At 62.6% G+C, this 18,252-nt stretch overlaps 2 protein-coding genes across 13 annotated transcripts in view; both read left to right on the plus strand.

Annotated features, from left to right (window-relative positions):
• The window catches only part of RAB11FIP5 (RAB11 family interacting protein 5), a 36,332-nt gene extending 22,855 nt beyond the window's left edge, over positions 1-13,477 (plus strand). Inside the window, exons 3-6 of one of the 4 annotated variants that reach the window (XM_017340671.4) lie at positions 47-734; positions 6,103-8,052; positions 10,782-10,971; positions 11,238-13,477. In XM_017340671.4, the coding sequence (XP_017196160.1) occupies positions 47-734; positions 6,103-8,052; positions 10,782-10,971; positions 11,238-11,441 (3,032 nt within the window). In that variant the 3' untranslated portion in view covers positions 11,442-13,477. Of the gene's footprint in view, positions 1-46; positions 735-6,102; positions 8,053-10,781; positions 10,972-11,237 lie in introns of those variants that run through there. The other 3 variants (XM_017340672.4, XM_002709753.6, XM_089327544.1) reach the window with 3 other exon arrangements.
• Positions 13,478-15,216: 1,739 nt separating this feature from the next.
• Positions 15,217-18,252, plus strand: part of SFXN5 (sideroflexin 5) — a 122,661-nt gene continuing 119,625 nt past the window's right edge. For all 9 annotated transcript variants that reach the window (XM_002709756.6, XM_017340676.4, XM_089327545.1 and 6 more), the window contains exon 1: positions 15,217-15,414. In XM_002709756.6, the coding sequence (XP_002709802.1) occupies positions 15,307-15,414 (108 nt within the window). In that variant the 5' untranslated portion in view covers positions 15,217-15,306. The remainder of the gene's footprint in view (positions 15,415-18,252) is intronic.

Here is an 18,252-nt window from a genome sequence, read left to right on the forward strand (position 1 = left end):
GCTTCCTGCCTCCCCGGTGCTGACCCCACGTGTGTTTCCATTTCAGGCAGGGACCCTGCACCCTCCCCCAAGTTGCTTGCCCATAAGAGGACCTACAGTGACGAGGCCAGCCAGGTGCGCGCCGCCCCTCCTCGGGCTCTCCTGGACCTCCAGGGCCACCTGGATGCCGCCTCCCGCTCCTCGCTCTGTGTCAACGGGAGCCACATCTACAACGAGGAGCCCCAGGGCCCCCCGCGGCACCGCAGCTCCATCTCGGGCCCCTTGCCACCCTCCAGCTCCCTGCACGGCGTCTCTTCCCGGCCCTCGGAGGACGCGCCTCGCTCCACGGATGACTCTTGGGGCAGAGGCAGCCGCAGCGCCAGCAGCTCAGAGGCAGTGGCCGGACAGGAGCGGAGCGCCCAGGCCAAAGCGCTGGCCGGCCGCTCCCGGGAGGAGGAGGGGGCCCTGCCCACCGAGGGGAAGCCAGTGCAGGTCGCCACTCCCATCGTGGCCCCCCCTGAGGCTGTGGTAGAGAAGGAAGGAGCCCGGAAGGAGGAGCGCAAGCCTCGGATGGGGCTCTTCCACCACCACCACCCGGGGCTGAGTCGCAGCGAGCTGGGACGCCGGGGCTCTGTGGGAGAGAAGGCGGCTCCCACTCTGGGGGCCTCTCCCCACCACCCCTCCAGCGGGGAGGAGAAGACCAAGAGCAGCTGGTTCGGTTTGAGAGAAGCCAAGGAACCTACCCAGAAACCCAGGTGGGTGTTGAGCAGGGCCAGCTTTGCTCCTGGGGAGACTCCCAGGGAGTTGGAACCTGCGTCCTGGAGCAGGGGCCTTGGCAGGCTGCTGTGCGCTGGCTTTGCATGGGAAACCGCGGCACCTGCCCAAGCCCAGGCTCTCTGCACAGACACAGGGGAGTTGCGAGGGCACCGTGCTCTGAGGGTCCCATGGACGGAAGGGTCCAAGTCCTCAGCCCGGCCTCGCTGCACGCCCACCCTCCAGGGAGGGGCCGTTTGTATGGATTTTTGGCTTCTTGGCTGCAAGGTAAGGAAGCCTTGGCACGTAGAAAAGTGAGGGCTGGGGCCTGCAACCCTCTCGTGTCCCCCGTCTCTGAAGCTGGACCTGGCCCCAGCTGTCCTATCAGCTCTGTGAGCCTTTTCCTCTGAGAGCTGCTCCTTGCTTCCTGCTCTCATCTCCATTTGCTTCCCAGCCTGGCCAGAGACTGAGTGCAGCTTCCTGAAATGTGTAACCTTGGCCTTGGCCTTGGCCATGCGTGGCGGCTGCGGCCCTCTCTGGTGTGTCTCATCTTAGAGTGTGGCACTGTGGGAAGTGCTGATGACAGATACTCTGCTGCGAACGTGCCGGGTTTTCCGGCTCGAACCCTGGGCACAGCCTGTCACCCTCACCCTGGCCCCTCCGCCTCCTCCTAACTTTGAGCCTGGGGCGGGGCTCCAGGCGGCGGTCACAAGTGCAGGTCCCCTCTTTCTCAGGCCCTGGACAGGCAGCATGTGTGGCTACCCCAGCCGGTGTGGCAGGGCGGCTGCTTGTACTCCCTGAGCAAACCTGCGTCCACCTCCATGGAAATGGAGACAGGAGGTGGGGTGGGGAGGCAGGGTTCAGTGGCGAAGGGTGAGAGACCGGGCAGAGGGAGGGCCTCTGAACGCTGCCGTCCCAGCTTTTCTCTTTCCCTGTGAAATTCCCAGTGCTGAGGGGTGAGGGGGAAGCAGGCATTCCTGGGTCTGGGCCTTGGCCTGGTGGCAGTGCTGGTAGAGCCTTCTGGATGCCAGGTGTGAAGCTAGATCAGGCCCGAGGAGCTGCCACCCTTTCCCCCTGCTTGGGGTGGAAGCTTTTGTACCCCACCCCCCACCTGCCCTTGCTCCCTGGAACCCAGGGAGCGGCTGGCCGTCTGCAGTTGAGGAGAGGAGAGGAGAGGCGGGGATGATGGGTCTCTGTCTGCCCAGCCTGAGCCTGGTGCCTCTGTGGCACCTAGAGGGATTTGGAGTTGGCAGGAGATCTAGGAGGTGCTGGGGGCTCTGCATTCAGTGGTGTCCGTGGGGGAGCGGAGGTGGGGCCATTTCTGTGAGGTATGGAGGTGATCATCCAGGCACCTGCTGGCCGTGACCACATTGATGTAGAGCTAGCGTGGTGGCCACTCCTGGGATGCTGATTGGCCCCCTCTTCCTTCTCCGTGCTCCTCATGGCCTTTCAGAGTCTGGAGAACTTGGGTCACAGATCAACACCCGGAGGCTGATGTTTCTCTCCTGCTCCCCTTGAATTCTGAACCTTGTCCTTGTCCTCAGGAGGCTGTGGGCACCTAGGACCTCCCTGCCCTCCTTGGGGGCCCATTTGAAGGTGGCAGCTGCAGGGGTAGGCTCTGGGGTTGGGCATCCAGGCAGAGTGGAGAAGGGCTGTTCTTTGGGTAAAGTGGCCTGGCCTGGACCAGATAGGCGAGAGCTGGACAGTGAGCCCCGTCAGCAGCACTGGCCCCACGTGCCTTGAAGGAGGGGAGGCTCACAGCTGGAAGCTGCAGGTTGGACTCTGAACTAGGAGGCTCAGTAGCTGCAGGGTCTCCCGCCGGAACCCAGAGAGCCCCTCCAGAGGGCCAGAGGTTTGGGCGCTCTGCCCTGCGGCTCCCGGCGATCATTGTAAGGGCAGCGGCGCCCTCTAGTGCTCCCATGCGGCACCGATGCCCCAGGGAGAAGCCTGAAGCTGTAAGAGTGCGGTATCCAGATAAAGGCTGCCGTGGGAGAAGGCAGAAGAGAGCAGCAGGGCCCGAGGATGGGGGCTTCCCAGGGGTGGTCCTCCTGTCCTTCCTCACATGGCTCCCGCCTGCTGGCCCCAGCAGGGTGTGTCTGGCGGGGGAACGAGGGAAGTTGAGGAGACTAAGCTTTTATCTGGGCCTCAGGACTCACCCCTGCCCACCAGCCCTGCTTCCGGCCATTCCCACTGAACTGTGGCATGGGCTGCGGCTGGGTGTTTGAGGACAGGCAAGACCATGGTGTCAGCCCCTGTCGCCCCCGCCCCCTGTGCATAGTCAGGGAGCACAGGTGAGTACCCGGCTTTTCTCATGGGCGTAGGCCCTGCGAGAGCGCTCGGGGCCTCAGGTTGCATTCTTAGTGGGTAAATGAGGACTCACTCATGTGTCCAGTCACTTGGCATCAGCGTGGCCTTGCCTGTTTTGCTGGCATGGTTGCTGTATTAAGTGTTCTTGTTTCAGAGACAAATCACATGGTCTACCCCTGTGGCTAATGAGGCCCCCGTGTCACCTGATTGTGCCCAGAGGAGGAATGAGGATGTGTCCAGCCTCCTGGACACTGGGAAACACCTCAGGAAGAGTCTGGGCAGTTGGGGCCTGGGGGCATGGCTGAAGGGCACAGGGCAGGGCTGGGCAGGGCTGGGCATGCCTTGCAGGCCTCCTCAGGCCTTTTGTGGGACAGCCTGGTGGGGCACCTCTGTGGGCCCAGTCGCACCCCACATTCCCCTAGGACTGATGCTTGGAGAAGGAAGGGCACAGAGCCCATCTCAGTGTGGCCAGGAGGTGCCTGCTGGTAACACCCAGTGACTGAGGTGGCACCCTGGTGTGGGGCTGAAGTATCCAAGGAAGCAGATGATGGCTGCATTAAGCGGCAGCTTTGTCTGGTCATCTTGAGGTCCCTGCTGGCCCTAAGTGTTAGTCCTTCAGGGGCAAGGTGCAGAGACCCTTGAACTTGGGGTTTCTTTCCCCAGCATTTGGTCCTAGAAGAGAAGAGAAATCAGCAGATTTAGCTGCCCGCACTGCTGGGGCCAGGGAGACTTGCCAGACATGCAAGTGTCCGTCTCTGTCCCCTGAGTGAGCGTGGCTGTCTGCAGGTTAACCATGCCCAGGAGCAGGCCTCAGGCCTGGACCACATGGAGTGGCAGGGAGGGGCTGTGCACTCGGTGTGCAGTAGGGCCAGGAAGGTGTACCACACGCCCAGTGGCCCTCAGAGGCACCGACTGCTCCGGGAAGCCGGCCAGGCCTGGTGCCTGGAGCCCCAGCCTCTAGAGAGAGCCCTTTGCTGGTTCCCTACCAACGGGAGCCTGTACCTCTCTGGGGAGCAGTGGGAGGAGGCCGACTTCTGGGCCTGGCCTGGGGCTTCTGGGCTGTTTCACTGGTGCCCCTCTCCCTGCAGCTCCTGCCGCCAGCCAGATTGCTCAAGCCTGGGAGGGTGAGTGGAGCTGTGGGATGAGCTGGCCACTCTTGGGAGAATCTGATGGGACTCCCTGGCCGCTGGTCATAGCAGAGGCCAGGGAAGGGCAGCTCCGAGTGCCCCAGCCCCATTCCTGGGTCAGGACTGTGCCTGGTACAGAAGCTGCAGCAGGGTATGGGTGGGGGCAGAGTCCTTGTCCTCGAGGCCGGCACCGCTGCTGGGGCCCTGGGGCCCACTGGGAATGAAGGGAGCAGGGGCACTGCTGGTGCTGGGCTCTGGAACCTCCCCCTACACTGTGTCCTAGAGCAGCGTGGCGCTGGGAGGCCCAGGTGGGCTGGGAGAGGACATGAGCTTTCACCTCCCTCCTCCCCTGTCTCACAGCTGGAGGGGACCGGGAGCCTCCCTCAGATGGGAAGTTATTGTGGGGGCTGTAAGAATCTCTAGAGACTAGGTCAGACCCCTGGGTTTGGAGCAGGCCGTGTGTGGCCTGTGAGCCTGACTGCTCCCTTGTGCCCGTTGGCCTTGGGAGCCCGCTCTGCTCCAGTTGAGTGGACGCCTGCCCGTCGCTGTGTGGGCCTGCCCTGTCCTGGGCCCCCGGCAGCTTGGCATTTTCCCCAGGTGCCCATCCCGCTCTAACAGTGTCCCTGGTGCCTTGTCTGTCGGAGCCCGGCTCCTGCCACCTAAGCTCACCCCCTCGTTCCCTGCAGAGGGTGCTGCTGGAGAAGAGAGATGTGTAAGCTTTCCCCAGGGTGTTCCATGGGCAGCCAGGGGTCAGGGAAGGGGGCTGGGACTCAGCTGGGAGCTGGGACACTGCTCAGGCAGCAGTGAGGGAGGCTCCTGCGGCCTGGTCTGACATTAGGCTCGATTTTGAGCCAGCCACTGTCAGACTGCCGAAAACTGGGGGCGTTTGATCACCCTTTTCCCCTGCACCGTTCTAGCCTCTATGTCCCTGTTTCCATCTCTGAAACAGCCAAGTTCCGAAAATGCGGCTGTGTGCAGGACGGGCGGCGAGCGTGTGTGGATGTGGGTGTGGATGCCTGTGTGTATGCGGGCATGTTGTGTGCACGTGTCCACATGTATGCGTGCATGTGTGTGTGTGTGTGTGTAAAAGGACCCTGCAGAGGATACCAGAAGGCCTGAGGGTGTTCTCCCATGTCACTGAGAGTGGACTCATGGTTGTGGAGTGGATTTCCTCGGGGCCCTGTCCTTGCCCATGGCCCTGGGGGATCCATGTGTGGGACACCAGGGTGACATTCAGAGCTGCTGCCGCAGCCAGGTTTCCAGCCTTCGTTGCCTGAAGCTGGCCCATAGGAGGTTGAGGTGACGGGCCATGTCTGCCAGCGGCCAGGCCGTGTGGACACCTGACCCCCAGTAGATGTTCTCAACAGGTGTCTTGCCCTCCTCGGCTGGTTAGGGTGCCCCTCAAAGAAATGAGAGGGGTGGGTTCTCTTTCTGACACCTTGGCACTGCTGATGAGAGCCCCATCCTTACCTCCTGCTTCTGTGAGGCATTAGTAGAAGGAGCCGTTTGGTTTTGGGAACCCCAGTTCCAGGTGCTTGGTCCCATCACTGCTGGCTTTGCCCAGCCAGACACCCTGGCCCGGCCTGCCTCTGGCCTCTGTGTTGCCTCCAGGCCAGATGGGATTTGCTCTTCTCTAGTGTCCCCGGCTTGAGGTGCAAACCTGTTATCGCCATCCAGTGGACACGACAGCCCGGGGGAGCAAGAACACTGGGTTGAGGCTGGGATCCAGCCTGTAGGATGGGCCTAGAGCTCGCTCTGCCCAGCATCCTCCTCCTCGGGTAGCGCCCAGTCGTGTTCACTCTGTGGGCTCTTGCTGTGTCCCCTGCCCGAGTGACCGGTGGCGGGGAGGGGGGAGGCGGCAGCGGCGCGGTGCTCTGCACGGTGTTTCCGGTCTTGGCATTAACCAGGAGGCTCACGGTTTTGTCTCCCTCCACAGCCTGGACGTGTCTCCTCAGGTAGAATCTGACCCAGCCGCTCCTCCTCACCACCTCCCCTGCTCCCCCTGGGCTGCGGCCCCCCCCACTCCTGCTCCCGCCGCTGCTCCCATGCTAAGCACTAACCTTTTTGCAGTCGCCTCCCCTGCTGCTGCCACCGCCGCTGCCACCACCACCGCCCCCGAAGCCACCCCATCTGGATTCTTGGGTGTCACCAACCCGTTCCTCACCTCCTTGCAGAGCAACCCCTTCTTCGAGGAGCTCGTAGCCGACCTAGCACTAAACTCTCCTTCACCTGCTCCCTCTCTCCCCAGGGCCTCGAGGGCCGGCCCCGCCCCCCTGGCCTCCCCTGGGAAAGCCCTGCCTGAGTGGGACGACACCTTCAACTTCTTTGCTGCGAGCAGGCTGCGTCCAGAGGCCAGGAGCGAGATCCTGGTCCCTGCAGGAGTGGGGCTGCAGGTGGCTGGGCCGCAAGATCCAGGCCCCGGGGCCATGACAGTGAAGGCAGCTGAGCCCCCAGGAGGCCCTGGGGGAGGAGGAGGAGGAGGTGGTGGGAGCGCTTCCTGGCCAGAGCTCAGTATTCCCCTGGACTTGGGACTGGACCCACAGAGCATGAGCGCGGCCGCCCTGGGGCCTCGCGGGTCTGTCTGGGCTGGCCTGCCCGCCACGTCAGCCCGGCTGCACTCAGATCCAGACGGGGAGCCGCCAGCCCCAGACGGGGAAGCAGGGCAGAGCTCGGCGGGCAGTGGGACGCCTCTCTTTAGCTCCCCAGAAGTAATCAGCGTGTGGGAGAGGCTGCCCGGCCTTGATGACGCCCCCGAGGGCCAGGACCAGGAGGCCTCCCGGGCCGAAAGGCAGATTTCCCAGCAGCTCAGCACAATGGACGACTCCTGGCCCTGGGACGTGGTCACCGTTTCTCCTGCCACCGAAACGGCCTTGCCAGTCCTGCAGGGAGAATCTGATGAGCAGCCCCTTCCCCACGTACAGCCAGAATTGCCGGAAACCATTGGCCCCAAGGGGAGCGAGGGGCTTCCCCCCCCGGAGCTGGAGCCACAGCCTGAACCGGAGCAGGTGTCGGACAAGGGACTGCAGCCCAGCACGCCACCCCCCAAGCCACCGCGCCTCTTCACACCTTCCCAGTCCCTGGCCCGAGAGGAGGAGCAGGAGGAAGAGAAGGCTGCTGGGGGACTGAGTGATGCCGGGGCCGGGGCCAGGGCACGGGGAGAAGACACCGCCTCGGATGTGCTGGCCGCTGGTCCCCAGGAGATGCAGGAGGAGGGAGAGAAGCGGGAGTCGGAGTCTGACAGCCATTCTTCCGGAACCCTGCTGGGAGAGCCAGGCCTGGAGGATGTAGAGGACGCCAGCGCCCCTGTGTCTGGACCCTGCCTGTGTGCGCCCACCAGCTGTCCCGAGGGCCCTGCCCCCAGGCCCCCACTCTCAGCCAGCTTGAGTCAGCAGATGTGGGGGGCTCCAGAGAGGGAAGGCCCTGAGGCTCCTGAGGCCCAGAGCCAGGGACCTGGAGGAGAGGGGCTGGAGCCCCTGTCGGTCACCCCCCAGCAGCCTGATCTGTGGGCTGAGGATGATGCCCTGGACCCCTTGTCTCAGGGGAGCCAGGATCCCCCCAGCCTCCCATCCACATCCCCACCAGGGTCCAGAGAATCTTCTGTCCACTCTGGTCCGGAAGAGCTGCCCACCCCTCCGGAGCCTGCCTTTCCACCCCCCCTCCCACCCTGGGCCAGCCACCGCCACGGGGGGCCTGACCCTTTGTGCTCTCCTGTGCCTGGAGCGTGGCCCCTGACCTCTTCCTCCCCACCCCCACGGGAGCCAGCCTCTCCCACTGGGAGTGCCCCTCCCCTACTCGGGGAGGACCACGCTGCAGCCACCCCAGCCTCCCCGCTTGTGCTTCTGCCCTTGGAGACACGGCCAGCTGAGGAGCCACAGCCCAGTGCCAGGTGAGCGGCCACCCCCAGAGGCACTTGGCAGGAGGAAGAGGGTGGAGAGGGGGCAAAGCAACTGGGGAAGGGGGGGGGTCCCATTCGAGCCTCAGGCTTTCAAAAGGCAGCTGAGGGGCCCTCTGCCCTGGGGGAAGGACTGGATTGAAGACCCAGGCTGTGCCCACCAGCTCTGACGGTGCTTCCTGGGACAGGCAGGGTTCCCCCGTGAGCCAGAGTCTGCTGAGGAGCCAGGGTGAGCAGTGAAGTGGAGAAGCCGGCGCAGGTGGCTGGGGCAGGGCGCGGGAGCTGAGTGGCGGGCGGGCCCTTCCTGAGCTCCTTCGCTTGGCCCTGGGGAGCCTGTTCACATCAGGACATTGGGACGCAGGCCAGCAGAGGAGCCATCAGCAGTTTCCTGTCCAGGCAGGGGATGCAGGGAGCCCGAGGAGGGGCCAGGACTTGGGTGCGAGAGCAAGCGGGAGACACCTTCAGAGGAAGGCGCATAGCGCGCGTGCGTCCCTCGGAGCACAGGTTCTGCAGCAGGGCAGGCGCTGCCTTGCCCTCCCGCTGGCTGTGTGCTCTCGGGGCTGGCTCCCAGGCTTGACGGCAGCTGCTGCAGGGCTGAGGCCACTGCAGCTTAGCCTGTTGGGGAGAACTAAGCCGAGACCTCACCCGGCGGTTAGTGAGGGGTGGTGACAGCGGAGGCACCAGGTGCTGCCTGAGTGAAGTGGGGTGGGGCTGGGATGTAGGGAACAAGACAGGCACCAGCACTGGCCTCCGAGCTCGGGCAGTGGCTGGTGCATACATCCGTTCATGCCAGTTCACTGAGCATCTCTCTCTGTCGCTGTCCCCCCTGTGTTGGCGGGAGCCCAAGTACAGCAGGGGAGACAGGTGCACCCAAGGGCAGACCTGGGTGGCCAGTGCTACTGTGTGAGCAGCGGGCAGGAGGGAGCCCAGCTGCCCCCAGCTTGCAGGAGGGACGAGCTGGTGGTCACTGCCTGACTCCAGCGTCCTCGCTGCCCATGCTGTCCCTAGCATCACCTCTGGTTTCTCTGCCACGCTGGGGAAGTGTGGTTCTTCCCAGAGGGGATTGGCTTGGTGTCTGTGCCTGGCCCAGGCCTTCCATCGTGAGGTGGGTGGGCCACGTAGAGCTGTCACCATTTCTGCGTGAGGAAATGGGGTCCACGAGTACTGCGGGCTCCAGGGTCCCTCTGCTGGAGACCCCTCAGACTGGGCGCTTTGGGGCTGCATTGGCTGCCCTCCCCATCCTGGAGCTGCCACCCAGTCCTGGCCTGATGTAGGCTCCTAGTGCACAGCAGGAAGGGACCCCGATGGGTGCTGCCCCGAGCCTGGGCGCTCTGCCATGCTTGCCGATTTGAGAGAACCTACAGCCATACCACCTAATAATAGCTGGCTTCTCTGGGTCTGGGTGACCCTCCTCCTGGTGGAGGTTAGGGCCTTGGACTAGGGTGTTTAGTTTTCCACCCCAGGGTGGTCTAGATCCTCAGCACAGTGCGCATTCATCTGTAGGAAGTGCCCAGGGCAGGGCCTACTGCTCACAGTCTGCGTAGCTGTCAGAGGAGCAGAAGTCAGCTCGGGGATCAGGAAGGCTTCCTGGAGGAGAGATCTTGCACAGCTCAGAAGCGTGTAGGAATTAGCAGGCTGACGGAAGGAAGGGGCAGTGTTCCTACAGAGGAATAGCTTCTGTATAAGAGCCTGAGAATAAGAGAAGGCACGGTTTCCTGTGGCTGTGGGGGCGGAGGTGGTGAGGAAGGGGCAGGGGCCAGATTGCGTTACCATGACAGGGAGCCTCTGGAGGGCCAAGGTCACCTTCCTGCTGTCCTGCGGCAGGAGGGAGGAGAGGTTTCCACAGACTGCAGGGGAGGAGCTGATTTAGCGGCTGGGGCCACAAGGACCTCCCGCCAGCACTGGCTTGGTGGGGAGGGGGCAGGACGAGGCTGGAGATCAGTCCCAGCTCTGACCTGAGCCCTGAGGAGGCTAAGAAAAGGGCGGTGTGGAGGGAGTGTGAGAGAGCCAGAGAGGTCTGGCCTGGAGGTGGAGATGGGGGGTAACCCAAGGATAGACAAGCGCCAGGACTGGGGAGGGGCCGTCAGAGGCCTAGAAGCCAGATGCCGGTCTGGGGTGGGGTGGGGGAAAGCAGTGTGGTCTAAAGGCTGCAGTGGTGCAAGTGCAGGCTCCACGGTGGTCAGGGAGGTAAGAACTCACAGGGTTGGCACCCTCAGCAGGTGCACTTGTGGGGGGCTGGTGAGTGCAGGAGTCCACAGGAGGTAAGCAGGTGGAGCCAGAACGTCTCTGAGGGCTCTGCAGAGGCTTGGTGAGAAGAGGAAGGCAGCTGTCTGAGCGTGTCCTAGCGGAGCACATGCAGGGCTGGGGAGGGTTGGCAGTCCCGTCTAGATAGGGCTGGGAAGCAGCTGGTAGCCAGAGGTGGGTCTTCCCTGGCTTTAACATCCTGTCTTGGGAATCCACACAGTCCCAGGGAGCTGGGAGGGTTGGTCTCACCCCTGGAGAGAGGTCACAGCACGGCAGGGGAGTGAGGGAATGGGCCCAGGGGCACAACTTTGTAGGCTGGTCTCTGCTGTCCCTGACCGGGCACAGATGGAGGAATGCTGGGCACAGCTGCCTGGAGGCCTTGCCCATCCAGCAGGCCACAGGCTGCGCAGGGAAGCTGGCCCCACCTTGGCTGTGCCACTCCTCTCTGCTCACGGCCTGTCTCCTGTCTATCTTCACAGTCCCCACCCCGTGAAGCCCCTCAGCGCGGCCCCCGCGGAGGGCAGCCCCGACAGGAAGCAGTCCCGCTCCAGTCTGAGCACAGCCCTGAGCAGCGGGCTGGAGAGACTCAAGACAGTCACGTCCGGCAGCATTCAGCCAGTGGCTCCTGCACCCCAGCTTGGCCAGAGTGTGGACACCAGGAGGCTGAAGGTGAGGCCCAGCAGGGTGCTGGGGACATCTGGCAGATGTGGGGTGCTGTGGGGAGAGGCCAGGAGTCCTGGGGCAGGGTGCTAGGGAGGCTGCGGTGGGGAGCAGCCTGGGTCTCCCACGCCAGGGTCCTGAAGCCAGGTGGGCCTTCTTTGGCCTGGGAGACAAGAGGCCGCTCTGGGGGCCTGAGCTGGTGCAACTGGGTGTTGGTGGCGGATGGGGCCAGCGTGCAGGCGGCTGCCCCGCTCACCATCGTTTGCTGGCCTCAGGACTCGGCTGTGCTGGACCAGTCGGCCAAGTACTACCACCTGACCCACGACGAGCTCATCTGCCTGCTCCTGCAGCGGGAGCGCGAGCTGAGCCAGCGAGATGAGCATGTGCAGGAGCTGGAGAGCTACATCGACCGGCTGCTGGTGCGCATCATGGAGACCTCGCCCACACTGCTGCAGATCCCTCCCGGCACCCCCAAGTAGCCCTCATCCCCCTGCCCAGGGAGGGTCGGCTGGGACTGGCTGCCACACAGGACCCATGCGCCCTCCCTCGCTCCTGCTGAACACTGGCCTGGGGCAGGCCACCGCCCCGTGGCCACTCCCTGCTCCCCTCCCCCTCCTGCCTCTGCTGGGGCTGCTGGTAGGGATGCATCCGGCTCCAGGTGCGTCTCGTGTGTCTTTGGGACCCTGGGTCTTTCCCACCGGCCCACATTCATGCCCTTTAGCTTTCGGGGCACCAGTGAATTGGAATAAGGAGTTTGACCCTCAGGATGGAGCCAGGGGCACACTGTGGTTTGATGTGACTGGAAGGGGATTGGTGGCTGGCGCAGACTCCACCACCCTTACCCCGTGGATGGTTGGCCATTTCTTGCCACCACCAAACCTTCATCCTCCAGCCCCCAGAGGGGCTCCTAATGTCACTGGGATGGGGACAGGGACCATGCTACCTGTCTGAGTTAGGAACAACCAGGGTGCCTACTATTCAGCCGCACACCTGTCGCTCTGAGAGTGGGGAGCCTGTGCGGTCTAGCCTGGTCTCTGCCGTGTCCTGAGTCCGTTTCCATCCTTGCTGCTGGCGGAATGGTCACAGTGGCAGGGGTGGATGCAGTATGTTCTCCAGGACGCTCCGTGCCCCCTCTCATGACCTTTCCACTGTGGGTCACCTGTGAACGTGTGGCAGGTCGGGGTGGTGGGCAGGGAGCTGCTCCTAGCTCTTCAGGTTCTCACGCCTCGGATGTGTGGACCCCTGCAGGTCAGGGCTTTGGGCTGCTTAGGGTTTGGGGATCAAGCCTCCATGTCTGTTCTTGCTGCCTGTTCAGATGCCAACACTCTGCTGCTGCAGGGTTTGAACTTTTGGAAACCAATTAAAATGTGCCTTTTGTGGGCGAGGTCCAGCGCCTCTGGTTGTAGACCTCTCCCCTGGGTCGTGTCCCTTTCCCTCCTGTTGAGCACATGGGGAGGGCTCTGCCAGGACCTGGGACTGCCAGTGGAGGGTGGGGGCAGCCCTGCTGTGTGCCCTGCCCTCTCCTGGAGTTCATCTCTGTTAAGCGTCTGGCCAGGCTGCTGCTGCTTCCTCAGCTACCTTCTCCAGTTGGGGGATCTGAGGATAAACTCACGGATGGGCAGGGCGGCCTGGGGCTGCCCTGCGCTCTCATTCGGTCTGACCTCAGGCCTGGAAGTGGGAAGTCCACTCTGGTTTTGCAAGACACCTGAGCTTAGGGAGAAGCTGCGGTTGCCCTTCCATCTACCCACAAAGCTGCCATCCCTGTCTGTCCCTTTGCCCACATGGCTTTGCCTCGCAGTACGCTTTGAAATGAAGTATCTGTCCTTTGGCCCACAGCCCCTCGTTTCTTGCAGGAAACAGCGGGCTTCTCCCGGGCTTCTGCAGGGGACCTCTGTTTGTTGGGGGGGAGCCGGTGCTAGTGAAAGCTAGACACAAGGAGGTGCTGAAGGGAGATTCTTCTGGCCCAGGGAGGAGGCACCAGCTCCTATGGGACCACCTCTCCGTGGGAGGGCCTTTGGGCTATCTCCAGAGGAGACGTGCTCTGTGGGTGATGTGTGTCTTCTGCCAGGGTGCAGCAGAGGGGAAAGCCCCTGTAGAGTTAACCCACCCTGAGGTGCCCTCATCAGTGCTGGTCAGACAGGTAGCCACAGGTGCCTGGGACGGCAGTCACGTGTCAGGAGGGTCACGAGGAGCCGGACAGAGAGCTCTTCCGGGGGAGGAGGTCACTCCCCTGCTAGGTGTCCCTCTGGACTCCATCCCGTCCCAGCCCCAGCTCTGAGCTCCCACTGCTCCTTAACCATGAGCCTCCCCTGTGCCCAGGGCAGGCATGTGACCCATGGTTCTCGCTTGATGTTTCTGCTGGCCACAAGTTGGAGCAGAGCTGCAGGTGGGCTGGGCAGGGAGCAGGTGAAGTTCTGCTTTGCTGTTTGTCTTCCTAGTTGTAGCTCCTGTTTATAAAGAGCTTGTTCTTCATGTTTTGAGCACTTTATGAAGAATAAAACGTTCACGGACTGCAGGTGTCTGTTGTGTTCCCATTTTGGAATGAGTGTGGAGAAAGCAGCCTTAAATCAAGCTGGTGGGGTTCTGGGGCCACACTTCCCCCTCCTTGACACCAGGGGGCAGCAGCACTGTGTTGCCCGGGGGCCTGGACTGTCTCCCAGGACGCTGCAGTTCCTGGATGAGCCTTAGCCATCCCAGGCTCATTATTGGGTATTACAGGGGACTGCGGCGGGCAAAACGATCGATTCTTATTCTTAGGCTGGTAGAGGGAGATAAGATACAGATCCAAAATACGAATTGTTCTAAAGGGCTAGCTAGAATCTCCCTCCGGCTTTTGAGAAATTTGGTTTCTTGTGGTTCAGCCATTCCTGGAAGAGGAGCTCTGACTGCTATAGCCCATGCAACATCCAGAAGACATGTCAACCTCACACCACTCCGTGAGACTAAGGAGACCCAAAGTGGGGTTCCCCAGAGTGGGGATCCAATATCCCTGCCCTCGTGGGTGCAGCAGGCGGCCCAGTGTGGCTCACTGACCCGGTGATTGAGCTGCTGCATTCTGCAGCAGTGTGTTCATTATCCGTGCTGGAGCTTTGTCCACAGCCTGCGGTTCTCCTTGTATTTAAAGTTCTCATTGCTGCTACTTGGTAAACACTACTGAACCCTGGTGCTCAGCTCCCAGTTTGCTTCCTCCCAGCAGTTACCAGAGGGTCTTACTTGGTTCACCAAAGGATGGGGAAGTGGAGGTCTCTGGGGCCCTTTGCTCTCCTGTTTTAACTCAGAGCCAATACATGATTTGAGCCCCAACTGTGAGTCCCCCTGTGCCTGGCTTTGAGGACTTAGCAGGCCCATGGTGCAGTAGTTACAACACCACTTGGAACACCTGCATCTTATAGCAGGGTGCCTGGGTTCCAGTGTGCGTGCTGCTCTCGATTCCTGCCTCCCCTAATGCTCATCCCGGGAGGCAGCAGCTGATGACTTCAGTAGTTGGGTCCCTGGCACCCACGTGGGAGATCGGGACTGAGTGCTGGGCTCCTGACTGCAGCCTAGCTCAGCTCTAGCAGGTGGAAGCATTTGGGGAATGAACCAGTGGATGGGAGCTCCAGCACTTGCTCACTCTGCTTTTCAAATAAAGTTGACACAGTGTTTTTGTTTTTGCTTTTAAAGACACGATCCTTGCCCTGTGGACCTTGTAGTAGGAAACACAGATACTGAAAACCAGAACTAGTTATACATGCAAGACCTGAAAAGGCTGGGCGCTGCGGGAGTCCACGGCGGGTTTTGGGGGGGGGGGTGGCTGATGTGTGGGGAAATGGCAATGTTTAGGTTGAGGTCAGAGCGACCCTGCGTGAGGGGAAGACAAAAGTGTGTCTTGTGCAGAATGTCCCCATTGGCTGCTGGAGAGCACAGAGCAGGGGGCAGAGTGGCGGCAGAACTGTAGGGAGCTCCCCGCAGCGCACCTGCTTGCAAACAGCCTTCCGAGATGAACCCTGCTCCGCCCGGAGTCCTTACTCGTCTGGTCTGGGGTCCGGCCCGCTTGAGCAGGGCCCTTCTGGTCTGGGCTTCAGCTGCAGGGGACAGGTCAACAGCGAAAGGTCGCCCCGCGGGGCCCGCCGGGAACTCAGAGCCGTGCGTTGCCGCCCCTCTCGGCTTGCGGTCCCCGCGGAAGGTGGCGGGCCCTCCGCAGCGCCGGGCTGTCGGGCGGCGGGGCGGGAGAGACTACACTCCCCACAACCCTCTGCGCCTCCGGCTCGCTGCGGTTGCCTGTGGCCAATCGGCAGAGGCCGCCGTGGCGGGGGCCGAGGAGGGACATTTTAAAAGGGCCGGAGATTGCGGGTGTCAGTGGCCATGGCGGATACAGCGACTACAGCACCGGCGGCGGCGGCCGCGGCCAGTGCCGCTAGCGCCTCGACCGACGCACCTCCCTTCCAGCTGGGCAAACCCCGCTTCCAGCAGGTGAGGACCAGGCTGCGGGCTGCAGGTCGGCGGGTGGCACAGGGAGGGCGAGCAAACTCCCTTCTAAAGTCCCCTTCAGCCTGAGGGTCTCCGACCCGCGGCCACCGGAGCCTGCAGCTGGTGCCTCGGGGAGCCTCGGCCACTGCCGCCCCTTCCCATTGGTCACTGGGGCGGGCGAGGACACCCACCCTGCTTCCCTATTGGCCTGTGGCGCCGTCACTCTCCGATTGCCCGCGCCCTCCAGCCTTCCCCGCCCGAGGCGCTCTGTGATTGGCTGCCGCCGGCCGCGGCCCCGGATCCCCGGCACCCGGGTCCGATCGGCTCCCGCGGGGTCGCTCCAGGGCTGTGCAGCTTCCCACGGGTGCCAAGTTCGAGCACGGCCCCGGAGAAGTTGGAGCGCCCGGGATACCTCCTAACTTTTCCCCCGGGTGGAGACTGACGCCCCCGCGGAGCCGCGGGCAGACCCCGCGCGGCCGCGCTCCCGGCCCGCAACCCCACGCCGGGTCCGTGCGGGCTGAGGCTTCGCTGGCGCCGCTGGCCGGCTGCCGGGTACCCCGCGGGGTGGAGCCGGGGCGCGGGAAACGCTGTGTCATCCCCAGGGCCGCTGCCTCTCCGAGGGGCCGCGGCGCGGTGCGGACCCCCTGTTTCTTCGCGGCGTGGTGACCGGGACTTCCGCCGGGTCGCGCCGCAGATCCCGGCCCCGCGGCCTCCGGCGGGGCTCCGCTGGGTGAAAGGCGGAGAGATTCGGCGAGGGGACTCGGCCTGCGGGGTAGCGCGGCGGCGGCCGGAGAGAACTTTCCTGGGAGAGCTCAGAGAGTCGGAAGGCCGGCGGAGGCTGTCTTCTGCGGGGTCGGGGCGGTGGGAGGCGGATGCGCTCCCGCGCAGCGATACTCCAGGGAGCTCCTGAGCCCTCTGGGAAAATGCCTTCAATGCTTCTAATCAGGACTTTTAAAAATAGACGGTCCCGGTATGTAGGTGGTGGAGGGGAGGCTGGCGTCTTACTGCGGGTATCGGGGCCGCCCAGGGTAAGGCGGCGGGGCGCCCCCTCCAGGACCGCCCCTCCATGCGACCTTTAGCCAGGCCCGCAGGCCCACAGCCTCTAGGGAACACTGGCTCCGTTCTTATTGCTCCGGGGTCCTGACTCTCCTATGTACCTTTGGCCCCGCTGTGGGGTCCTCACAGCCTACCCTCCCCACAGTCTGCCCTGCGCTCTCTGGATCTCCCCAAAGCCCCGTCAGACAAGGGCTGACCTTGCCCTACTCTTCCTTACAACCGAGGCATGAGCCCAGTAAAGGTTCCTGGGTTGGGCTTTTATCCCCTGGCACCTGTTACCGGTGAGTGGCACAACAGACACATGCTGAGTACCTGTCAGTGACTTCCGTGCCCCAGCCCTTTGCCCCGGGCACCGTGGGGACCATGGATGGGCATTTGCAGGGCCTTTGCTCCTGGCTGGTCCCTCTCCTGAGGAGGGGAAAGTGAGTGCTGTCTCTGCTGTTGAGGCTCTCCTCCTCCAGCCTAGTGACCTGCGCAGAGCACAGGGTGTGTGTGATTCATCCATGTTGGGGAATTTCTGCTCTTTCCTCCAAGCCTGCTCCTCCCACTCAGCTCCCTGGCTCTGCAAGCAGCTGAACCTGCCGCCCCGTGCTGGAGTGGGGAGCCTCAGACTTCCCTGTGGACTGCCCTCCCCGCCTCCAGACGCCAGTGATGTTACCTCCGTCACAGCCCTCAGGTCACACAGGGCTACCACCCATCTCCCCTGGCGGATCCTCCGCTGAGCCCCCACCATCTGTTTCCTGGGTCACTGCCTGTGTCCATTCTGGCCCTCTTCCAATCTCCCCCACCCTTCCACACAGCAGAGTCCCAGCCATGCAGGCCTGATCAGGTGGTTTTCCCTATTCATTACACACCGAAGTACCCTGCTTCTGAGATAAAAACCTCACTTTTTTTTTTTTTTAAGATTGATTTATTTGACTGGCGCCGCAGCTCACTAGGCTAATCCTCCGCCTACAGCGCCGGCACCCTGGGTTCTAGTCCTGGTAGGGGCGCCAGATTCTGTCCCAGTTGCTCCTCTTCCAGTCCAGCTCTCTGCTGTGGCCCGGGAAGGCAATGGAGGATGGCCCAAGTGCTTGGGCCCCTGCACCTGCATGGGAGACCAGGAGAAGCACCTGGCTCCTGGCTTCGGATTGGCGCAGTGCAGCGGCCGCAGCACGCTGGCCGTGGCAGCCACTTGGGGGGTGAACCAACGGAAAAAGGAAAACCTTTCTCTTTGTCTCTCTCTTTCTCTCACTAACTCTGCATGTCCAAAAAAAAAAAAAAAAAAAGATTTATTTATTTGAAAGGTAGAGTTACATACAGAGAAAGAGAGAGAGCTTCCATCTGCTGGTTTACTTTCCAAGTGGCTGCAATGGCCAGGGCTGGGCCAGACCAAAGTCAGGGCTCCCACATGGGTGCGGGGGCCCAAGCACTTGAGCCATCTTCTGCTGTCTTCCCGGGCACATTAGCAGGTATCTAGATTGGAAGTGGAGCAGCAGGGACTTGAATTGGCACTCATATGGGATGTAGGTGCCCAAAGACCTCATTTCTAAAGGGCCCCAAAGGTCTGCATGACCCCTCCCCGTCCCTGACTTCTTCCCTGAATTTCATCATCCACCCACCCTTGGCATCCTGCTTCCCACGACACTGGCTGCTTCTTAGCTGTTGACCCCATGGTGTTCCCCCAGCCCATTGGGCTGTCTGCTGGAACAGTGCCTCTTCCCCAGCCTCAACTCCTGCCCCACCCCTCCCAGTTGCTAAACTGTCAAGGTGGCACCCTCTTATGTCCAGTTGACTGCACCCCCT

The sequence above is a fragment of the Oryctolagus cuniculus genome, chromosome 2 (assembly GCF_051225735.1).
Source record: "Oryctolagus cuniculus isolate XC-2025 breed Fujian yellow rabbit chromosome 2, ASM5122573v1, whole genome shotgun sequence".
NCBI lineage: Eukaryota > Metazoa > Chordata > Mammalia > Lagomorpha > Leporidae > Oryctolagus > Oryctolagus cuniculus.